The sequence below is a fragment of the Pieris napi genome, chromosome Z (genome assembly GCF_905475465.1).
Source record: "Pieris napi chromosome Z, ilPieNapi1.2, whole genome shotgun sequence".
Taxonomy (NCBI): domain Eukaryota; kingdom Metazoa; phylum Arthropoda; class Insecta; order Lepidoptera; family Pieridae; genus Pieris; species Pieris napi.
Window position 1 is genome coordinate 7705390 of NC_062259.1, and position 11420 is coordinate 7716809.

Sequence of the window (11420 nt, forward strand, 5' to 3'; positions counted from 1 at the left end):
TGATTTATTCATTAACGCACACAAAAACATGATTTCTCTTCTCCTTAATAATATTTTTAATTGAGAAAAGAAACCATGTTCAGCTAACATATAAACATTGACAGAAACATTTAGTAACAACCATACAGTAATAGAAAAATCCATTAAGAACAATCAGTATTCACAATATTTATATAGCTAGTCTTAATGGCCACCACAATCATTCAAAGAGAAAATAAAACGTATAAAAACGAGGCGATTGCCGTAACACCGTAGAAGAATACTTAAAAGAATAATTACATAGAATGTTTAAATTTTCTTCTACGGCACAAAAAAAAACAAATAATCTAACCTAAGATTGGAGGACGACATGGTGGTAATATTTCGGAAACGGGTGTAGAAATTATTTAAGAAGAAATAACAATACGGAAATATTTTATTATTGTTGTGATAAAAAGTAGCAATGCATTAATTATAAAAGAGATTTCACTCTTAACAATTGTGACGATTTTGCCATTAGTCAAAATTTTAAACGTGTTGGTGGTAAAATAACTGTGGATGAATATTAAAACCTACGACTACTCTGAAAGCTGTATTAGTGATATTAAATATAGTGAAACAATACAATATGTAAGCTTGTAACTACTTTAATCGAGTTAATAACTTGTAATGTCAATTATATTACCTGTGATCCGGATGCGGGAATTAATTTCATATTTCATATTTTGAGGTTCAGGAAGGGAAACAATTGTATAACGATAAATAAATTTAAAAAGAGGGAATACAGGAATTATGTGCTGACACTAGCTATCGTAATAATTACGTGCAATTATTACAGGGATATCAACCGTTAAAAATGGGAACTGGACGGGGAACGAATATTTTTGGAAGTTAGGTATAGAGTTAGTTTCCAAGATAATGTGAGCTGCTTCTGGTATCGACAACGTGCTGCAACAAAAACAAAAACGCCAAGATGCAATCTATTAAGCGAATACTAGTGTCATGCCGTGTTGGTTGAACAGTGATATGTTTTAAATGTATTGGGGCTTATAAATCTACATATTTAAACTACAGTATATTACGAAGCTTTATAAAATACACTCAACTCAATGTTTATGGCTAGTGTTTGTACTGTGATTATATTATATTAAAATTTTATAGTAAAACATGTGGCATATATATGTTTCCGTATAACAGTGTAGTTCTGCATTTCCGGATATAAGTAGACTAGGTTAATCTAAAATTTAATATATATTCTAAGCACTAGGTACCAACGCTGCTGGCTATTGTATAATTAAATTGATTTTTGTTTGTGTGAGAGAGTACATGATTTCTCACTACGAAACTAGTAAATCATGCGTTAACAATAAATATAATATAAATACAAAGTTAGCGATCACATTAATGTCTCGTCATAAAGAATTTGGTAAGAATATAAAATAAAACGGAATTTAACTTTCAGCTATAATTGGCATCCACATAATACCTGTATTTGATTACAATTTAAATTGAGTAAATTATTGGAACATACAACAATATTATGTGGAATTTCGTGAACTGAGTGATATTAAAAATATATTTTGTTTAGGAAGAATATGAATAATATTAAATATTATTAAGCTGAAAGTTATCTTTAATAAGATTATGAAAGCGACTGCTCAAGCTAAGACACTTTAAATGAGCAATTTAAACATGGTCCAAACGTGTAAATTAATTAAATAGTATTTAAGAAATTGAATCACCACATTTAGATTGCAATAAGCCTCACAAGCAGCATGGACATATTGTTTAGAAAAAAATAATTTCTGTTAGCATGCGTACCGATTGACTTTTCAATAGTGTCTGAACTGGAAAAAAATATGTAAAACGTCTATAAATTTAATCACGATACAGCGAAATATCTTACAATATCGCTAAAGCTTTTGTGCGTCATGCCTTCATGAAGAAACGAATGTGTCAAATCACCCAAATAGATGATACAAAAACTTAAAGTAAAAGACGAACGTGATAAAACTATACAAATAAATATTCGAAACACAGTAAATGAATAATAAATAATGTATATAAATTAGTGAGCTTAATTACTCGTTAATAACTATAGCTTCTCTGAAGTATTGGCTCTGTCTCCACGCGTACTGACGGGATACGGAAAAAAGACGTTGAAATTCATCATTAAACAATACGATTACAACATAAATTCATCATCGTGGGGACGCAAATAACAATATTTCAATTCAATATTTACCTAACTGCTCAACAAGCACTAAGTATACGCGAGGGACAAATTGTATGGCAATTTTCAACTTTTTTGTTGCTACATAATTGTTTAAAGTCTTGATTCATACAAGTTATCCCGAAGTAAAGAAAGAGAGCAGAATACAACTCGACTTTTAAATTATTTAAAGGTTTCACTTACAATATTACAATATAATCTTGCGAAGATAAATACCTAAAACTATAACATGTTAATTACTAATATAAATTAATGAACAAATCCAGACGCATTTGTCCGCTAGCGTTAATCATTCACTTAAATTATAAAATAAACGTATTAAAATTGGCATTATTTTCCTTAAGCGAGGGCAAAAGTACAATGTTGGAAGTGCATTGGTTGCAGGGTAAGTGCAAAAGAATATCTTATATATTCTGTTTGCTGTACTAATCACACTCTGATTTTTCGACTTGTTCAAAACTCCGCAGGCTTGATTACATAAAAATGCCACAAGGTTAGATTTATTTACATTATCTTGGTCGGTAAGGATTGTGAGAAAAAGCCAGTTACCGGGCGGTGCCTTTTAAAATTAAAAGGGGTCGGATGTACATTCGTATGAGCAAGAATTATAACATGCATGTTTCAAAATTATACACACCAATTAGTTAAAAAGGAAGGTTTTCTTTATCAAATACAGAGTGTGACGTACATATTGTATAAAAAGATTAGAATTCTTACATATGCCAATTTCATTAGAACAACATTTCTTAACACTAACAATTTTGTGGGCAATTTATCATCCAGAATACACAAGAAGAAAATTTAAAGAACATTCACAAAGGGTGATAGCGGATATAAAAAGTTAAGGATTCTTAAACTATATATAGTAAATGAAAGAAAAATAAGAATCTACCTCTAAGGACTACACTTCTATCGTACAGGATTAAATAGTATGCATGAGTAGATGAGAAAATGATAAAAAAAGGTGACGTGTAATGTGAAAAATTAAAATAAAGTATGGCAGAGTTTTTGCCAAAAGCCTCTAGGATTGAGTGAGGAAGCAAACAAAAAATATCTAGTAGTCATTCCGCAAAATAGTGGAAGTGTCGGAAAAAATGCAAATTTTAAACTTTTGGCAAACCTGCAATTGTTAAGCGAATCTTTGGTACACATCACGAACCAAGAGAACTGACCTAGCAGAGAGTACTGATCGTATAGGAATATTAAAATATTGGTACTATACTCCATTCCAAGTGATGGGACAAAGAAAAAACAATTTACATCTGAGACACATATTTTAACAGTTTTTTAATGTAGCAAATAAGACAGGTGTTAACGCTTTTCTTTACACTTGAATGCATATTTTATATTTAGATAATGCACGGTTATGAACATATTGGTTTGTTTAGCTTGAATTATACAAGAATAAATTATTTAAAATATTCAAATATTGCATATTAGGCGTAGGCTATTGGAATAGAGTATAGATATAATATAATAAAATTTCCTAATTAATGAATTAGTAGTATATATGAAATAATGATACCTTGTTAGCCTGTGAGACGTGGCAAGTTGATTCAGAGTGATATTCCTCAGAAGATGGTCCAGCGGTGGTAGAACTTTGAGAGGAAGTTGGTGAAACACGTCCATCGCTCATTGGTAGACGTTGTTCTTGTACACATGCCAATCTATGAATTGTTTATTATTAAAAAATTAACTTGAAACTATGAGAAATTATTCTCTAATGCCCGACTTCATACATAAAATTAATAAAAAAATAATATATATAACTCATTAAGGGAGCGTTCAAGTATTACGTAACGTTTTTTTGTCCTTTTGTAAAACGGTACGATGCGGGGCGGGGATTAAATTACGCGTTATTATAATATAATAGTAACTAAAGAGTCACTAGGTGGTCACGAAACGTTTTACTATACTTGCGTACTGAAAAACGTTACGGCGAGTTACATTGGGGGGGGGGATCAATAATCTTAGTTACGTAATACTTGAACGCTCCCTTAAATAGGATACAGGTGAACGTTTTAATCATTAAATTTTTTACTAAGATACAATTCATGGCAATTTGTTCCATATTTTACATTTGGATGTTTATTTTTCATAAGCTGTTGGTTAAATAAATAAATTACATAACTCAAAATGCCTAACTATGCTACGAGTATAGAAAACGGGTTATATGTATATTGTATATTAAAATTCTAGATGGCGCTGACCTTGTATTAGCTGCTAGCTGGCTAATATTGAAAATGAACCCTGAATGAATGAAATGAATAAAAACTAAGGCAAATAGTATATACAATTCTGAAATATACCTTTTTAAAGTAACAAGAGTCCCAGTTAGTTTCTTACACCGACGCAATGCCAACTCTAACCGCTCTGGTTCTTCTTCTAGCATCTTCTCTTTACGCACCACCTAGAATTAAATAATTACGTGCTGCATAACCTGTATTTATACTGTACTACAAGTTAAATATGAAATAAATATGTCTGCGTGATGAAATCTTACACCGCCATCTTGTGGTTATCCGGAAGACTATCTCGTATATTTTACTTAATGTTTAAGTAAAACTTATAGGTGAACCTGTACTATAGACTATCCTAATTTGGAAAGTTGTTAACTATTGTGCTTGAGCCGATAGGTGGCGCTGTAGTCAGTAAAAGCCGTGAAAGATACACACTTTCAATTTAAACACTCACTTAAACGAGAAAACGTATTATATTATATACAGGGAATTAAATATATTACGCATCATTAAATCAAATGTTGCTTAAGAATATATTGGCTGAATACTGCTGGCGTATATACAGTAACTAGTGGACGCGACAGACGTTGTCCTGTATGATATTTCAAGCAATTAGTAAAGCAAAGTATGAAAGTACCGACGACAGCGCCATCTGGCGGGCTGATTTGTGAATCTAAACCATTCCCAGATCCCCTTGAACACACACAAAAAATTTCATCAAAATCGGTCCAGTCGTTTGAGAGAAGTTCAGTGACATACACACTCACAGAAGAATTATATATATAAAGATTTACATCCAATCATAAACATCAATATGCGTATATCAGTAACATAAATATACATGGCTGGCAATGCACTAGCGAGCCTTATGGCAGTGAAGTGTCTATGGGCTTATCGCTTTGCACCAGGTAAACCTCCTGCCCGTTTGCCCCCTGTTTTATAAAAAAGATTGGAACATATGAGTTATTATTAAACTGGTAAAATTTAAACATACCTTTTCCATTTCAGCTGCTAGTTTCACCTTCATTGTTTCCTGAAGAACGGGAAACTTCAACTTCCAGTCAGCGACAGTTTTGCTACTCTTCGATAGAACCATTGCAATGCGTTCAATGTCCGCCATGTTGACTCGAGTTTCCCTGTAATGTCGAAGGACTTATTACTTCAAGATTTTCTTATAATGATAAAAATATATTACTCTAAAATATTGTTATATATGTTTAATAAAGATAAGAGAATAGGTAGAAATTTAATACAAGCTACTTATTTACATGACAGAACAAGAAGATAATTAAACCTAGCTTATAAATACAAAAAAAAAGAACAATAACTAACCTAAAAATATAAAAACTAAAATATATTATTAAAAGGAGTCCCTTTAGGCAAGGTTCCGAAGATACTGGCAGCGTTCCCCCTTTGAATAGCTAGACTAAATCTTTGTCCGAAGTAGCAGCCTGCTCTTCGGTTTAATAACTGAGATTTTATGTATAATACAAAAAACTATTTTAATACATTATTATTTTGCGTTTCAGCAGAGTCAACACAAATATGCTTTGAATAATAGGTATTTTTTAGTCGTAATATATTTTTGTATTATTATTTGCAATTCTCAATTCTCTTTGATTAGGTCTAACATTTATTTGCTATTTAAGGTTAAATTAATGTTAAAAAAAGGCTAAAAATACTCACAATCTATTAGCAGCCTGTCCGCGAAGCCGCTCTACGGTTGCTTCTAATTCATATAAGTCATTTTCTAACAAAAGCATGTCTTGACGGTAAATTTCTTCCTCTCGCGTTAATTGCTGTAGAGAAAATATGAATTTTAGCAATTACTTAACTTTGTAAGAGATCAGTAACGAGAATTCATACACAAATGTTAAATAGGATACTAAAATCGACCCTCAATTATTCAAGAAAGTGACGAAGTTTTTATTAAAGCATTATTTATAAAATACAACGTGAATACGGAAATGGGTACGTAATCGGATGGTTGGTTTCAACGTGACTGATGAATTTGTGATAGTAATTATTTCTAGTTATTTAATTAAAATATCTTCCGTTCTATTATTTAATATAACTCTTATTAAAAAGTAAAAAATTGCCTTTAAAATAGTTTATATGTTTAGTATTTAAATAAAACCTAACAAAACGTCAACATCTGTCTATTTGTTTGTATACGATACGATCATAATTGAACATAGCTAACCATTTTACATATGTATTCTATTAAAACTGTTTATACTATATTTGTGTCATTTAAGATAATTGTTATTTCTGTGTGTTTCCATTAAAATTTAATAAATACTGGTTTAAAACTTACAGATTCCGGGTCTTCCTCACAAAACCTTGCAGCGAGTGTACCAATTTTCACTATAGTATCAGCCATCATTTGTCTCATCTGCATCGCGTGAGATAATGTGGTACGACGTAGGTTACGAGTCTGTGAATTGTAGGTGTAGGCTTTACTTCATACATAAAAAAGTTGGGATTAAAATTCGCAAATGTATTGAAAATTTCGCTGCGCAGTGTTACATTGTGTTCAGTGTACTGCATGTATGTTTAGTGTAGCATCATACCTCTATTCTGAGATCTCGGCTCTGTTTTTGTAGATGATGGAGCTCGCTAAAGAAGTCCGGTGTTACGGTGACCGTATAGGTCTTTTGAGGAACTAATGCCAACGGCTGACTAACAAGCCCAGCTGGTTTAGGTGGTGGTGCTGGCTTATGTCGATCGCGTTCTGCAATAGCAACCATTAGAATTACAATATATGTTTTGACAAAAAAGTCCGATTTAAGCTTAGGGCTACTTTACAATAGTGATGAGGATACCTCGGTAAGAAGCATGATTAGTATTGAAAATTGTTTATAATTCTACATAATTAAAAAGTTCTTTGAAGTATGAAATGTAAATAAGTGATGATATTTGCAGTTACCTTGTGATGATGTCCTCGGCAATGTGGATGACTTGATTGCCGGTTTTGTTGGTTTTGTATCAGCTTGTTATGGCAAAGAAGTAAGCGGAAAGAAATCAAATATAAGAATTATGAATATGGTTTATGATATTAACTACGAAAGAGGGCATACTGGTTCTTCATTCTAACTATGGAAAATATTTGATGTTGATTATGCCACAAATATTCGTTCATAAATTTATTTGTTAATAAACTGTCGATGTGTCTTAATTATTCAATAGTTTCACAGCGCTATTTCAGTAGTTTATTTTCACTTTTCATTTGGTTTGTTTCAGAGAAAACACATTCAATACATTCAGGAAGTCGTGATTTTTAAACAAGAATATGAAGAAGTTTTCGCCTTTAACAAACACGCTAGAAAAGTGAATTGTAAAAATGATTTAGAATCTTTCATTTCTTTTATAAAGTAGAGAAATTACATAACGAGTAAAGCTTTCATATACACGAAATAGAAAAGAATTGACCGTGGTATGGAAGTGAATAGACGAAACATACGAATACTACCCATATTCTGAAAAATAAACAACACAAGGACAGACAAATCTTTACCCTAACTCAGATTCATATTTTTATTTATTTAAATATTTACCTGCATGCTGAGGAGAATGCTGTTTCGGTGAATTCATGTCTGGAGGATCATCGCTGAATGATACCGATTTCTCGAACGACACAGATTTCTCTGAAAGTGTTTCGTATTTGGTGAATACTTGGATATAATCAGTTTGTTAACACCAAAAGTAGTTATTTTGACAGACTCGAACTACATATATGACAGTCTATTGGGAAAAGTGATCATAGTAGAAGCGAAGTTCCGTTGGTGTATGTAGAAACGCAAGATATAGTGAGGGATGTTTCGGAAATTGAAAGATAATATAAGTGCACATGTATAGGGATTTTCACTAACAATGAAACAAGTTATATTCAAAATATAAAAAATGAACATTTTAATTAATGACTTATACAGTTTGTTGAATATTATCACCAGAAGGATAGATTACATTACGTTATAATCTGCATGCAACAATAGTTATACTCATTGTCTCTCAATATATCAATCAACATTAATTTAATTTTAAAATAAAAAAAATAGCAATTCTTTTCTGATATGCACCAACCATACATACTAAACATGACTGCCTCATTTCAACAAAAGCCTGACTACAAGAACATAATATTTTTGCATAATATCACTGAATATAATGCTGCACATATTTTAATATATAACTACTATGGTACTATACGGTACATTTATCCTTCATAGTATATTTTAAGTTACATAATATTATACGTCGAATTAACGTACGCAATATTCTAAATCTTACTTGAACTATACAGCAACTGTTGCACAATCAATGATTTGTAAACTACATTTAATGAGAACGATTGCATCAAGATCATATCAATTAATTTATGGGGATTTAAATATGCCCAATACAAATGTATGATAAGATGATAGTAAGGAAACAAAATCACACGATCGAACAAGCAAGCGTTTGTTTGGCGTGATAATGTGCGGATTCATTAAAATGCATTGCGAATGTTGTAATTTGCAAACAGGAAGTTTTTCTCACTAATGTTCGTGCATTAGAAAGGGCCAATTTTCTTGTGCGTTTCATATTACATGAAATTGAATAGATTTTTGCGGTAAGCCTGAAACTCATTGAGATTTCAATTAGATAACATTTATCCAGTGTATAAACACAACATTAGCAATACACCATCACAGATCCAATCCGCATTCAATAACTTACGAAATCTGTCCCTCCCCAATTTGGGAGGTCTCTCGGTGCTGGCAAAATGTCCGGCATCTGAGTGCAGGAAAACGCAATCCATATTAACTCTATATGGCCTTCATTAGCCGAATTCATATACACGTTAGTATTTCAAATAAATAAATTGATATAGATTTTTCTTAACAAATGATAAACTAGCGTTATATGTATTGAAGGGAAATCTGGAACTCACCTTGATTAGCACGTGGCGGATGAAATTCTTGCCTAGGAGCCACCGCGGGTGGTGGTGTGCTTCCAGGTACCTGAAGAGCTTTTTGGACTAGTCCAGTAAGATTTGCGAGTTGTCTTTCCATTTTTTCTACTCTTAGACGTTGCATATCATCAACGGGTGGACCCAACCTATTTATTTTATGGAAAATTACTTTTACTGCTAGTATTTAAGGATAAGTTATTGTTCGCAAGGCTTATTAATTATTGTGGCCACAATAACGCGCAGCATTTTCATGTTTCACCAAATTAACATCATTTCACCATTTTATTTTCGCAATTCGGTTTTACCTGGCGTCGTAAGGGGGCCTCGGCATTGGACGTGGCGCGGTTGTGATAGCATTAACGCCATACATTTGGTACGAGTCATCAATAACAACACCATCACTGAAATATTTAAAAAAATCTCAAAATATCTGACGGTTAAAAGTTTAGTTTGAAAGCTAGATTGACTTAAAACTGATATCCTTAACGTAAACACATTTTGAATGAAATTAATAAGGTTATTGTAAACCACCTTGACTCCTCGTCGATAATAGGATTGATTCCAGGTCTTGAGCCCGCTGGACCCAAGAACTGCGTATAGTATGGATCTTCGTAAGGTATTCTAGCGGAACTGCGTTCAGGGGATGACATGTAACCCTCGCTTGAGTGTGCTGCTAAATACAAAAAGGATTTATTTTAGGAAATATTTCTCTGATTCAGGAAGACTTCAAGTGAATCAAAAAGTTGAAGCAGTTGTTAAGGAAGAAATAGTTCAGATTAATAAAATACCACTCAAGTTATTTTGAAATTGTCTCCGTTATTATAAACTCTACACAATGTGTGTTCTTTTATAAGAATTACTACACCAGAGTATAGTTTAACCAACAAAAATTTTGCACCGCTAAAAAAAATTGGCCGATGTTATTCGGTAGTATGGTATAAGCAAAAGTAATATTGTATAATTAACTCAATCGTATTAATATTATAGACTATCGTCAGTTTAGCGAAAAATGAATATAAAAGTTTTATACTACGCATCTAAATAAGTATACCTACTATAAGCGTATATTCTAGTTGAAAAACCTGACGCACAAAATCGGAAGTCATAATATTGTTGAGTTTTTCCGTATGGTAGAAAACTAAGTCGCAACCGCAGATAAAATAATGGAGTTGGAAATATTTAGTAAATTGTACTTGTGTAACTATAGCAATATTTCATCGATTTATTAAAAGAAATTACCTTTACATCTAAAATTACTGCAAGAGTAATTTTTATCCCTGCTACTGATAACTCTCTTAAACTAATATTATTGAAGAAATATTATATACATATAGAAACACTCATACCGCAGATACATATAATAAGAAGGATTCTAAATTAAGCAACAAGCAAATATTTCTCTAAAGCGAAAGTAATGCGTTCACAGGGCGAAGTGGGTTTTACCAGGGATTGTGTAAAGTTGATCTGTACCCCGGGGGCAATCACTGGCGGAGAATGGAAAACACCTCTCAGAGCCAGTGCCTGGAACGTAGGAGCGAACTGGCTTGACCGGTGGACCTACACACACACTGCGGTGTACCCAATGCCAAACTTCAGAGCTTATCATGGTTTAACCAAAATATGAATGGATGAATATAGACAAGCGTGGACGCTAGAACAATTTATCACCTGCTGGAGGAATGGTCTTCCCACGATCAGCTGGAACTGGCGGTGCTGCCGGTGAGAAAGCACGAAGTACTGTGCCCCCTCTTGGTAAAGTGCTAGGCGCCGCCGGACCCATGTAGTATGCTGGGGGCTTCGTCTAAAAATGAGTTTTAGTTACCTACGGTTTAACAAAACGGTTCGTATCGTCCGTGGACCGATTTCAAAATCGGTCATCATCAATGATGTTCAAGCTATAATCCGTATTTGGTTGTTCAAGTCATAAACGTCCAAAGTTATCATTTTATATGTGAGATAAAGAAAATATGTTAAAATAACTGTAAATGTAAATAAAAATATGGTGATTCCATTG

At 32.7% G+C, this 11420-nt stretch overlaps 1 protein-coding gene across 23 annotated transcripts in view; it reads right to left on the reverse strand.

Annotated features, from left to right (window-relative positions):
- Positions 1–11420, reverse strand: part of LOC125062189 (coiled-coil domain-containing protein AGAP005037) — a 48750-nt gene that overhangs the window by 5025 nt on the left and 32305 nt on the right. For 11 of the 23 annotated variants that reach the window (XM_047667902.1, XM_047667901.1, XM_047667923.1 and 8 more), the window contains 15 exons: positions 11075–11207; positions 10850–10963; positions 9938–10079; positions 9712–9807; positions 9386–9552; positions 9172–9228; positions 8010–8099; positions 7382–7444; positions 7026–7186; positions 6770–6889; positions 6139–6251; positions 5447–5588; positions 4522–4622; positions 4423–4443; positions 3738–3879 (listed from right to left, as the gene is read on the reverse strand). In XM_047667902.1, coding sequence (XP_047523858.1) covers positions 3738–3879; positions 4423–4443; positions 4522–4622; positions 5447–5588; positions 6139–6251; positions 6770–6889; positions 7026–7186; positions 7382–7444; positions 8010–8099; positions 9172–9228; positions 9386–9552; positions 9712–9807; positions 9938–10079; positions 10850–10963; positions 11075–11207 — 1662 coding nt within the window. Of the gene's footprint in view, positions 1–8; positions 928–2064; positions 2115–3737; positions 3880–4422; positions 4444–4521; positions 4623–5446; positions 5589–6138; positions 6252–6769; positions 6890–7025; positions 7187–7381; positions 7445–8009; positions 8100–9171; positions 9229–9385; positions 9553–9711; positions 9808–9937; positions 10080–10849; positions 10964–11074; positions 11208–11420 lie in introns of those variants that run through there. The other 12 variants (XR_007119205.1, XM_047667912.1, XM_047667913.1 and 9 more) reach the window with 12 other exon arrangements.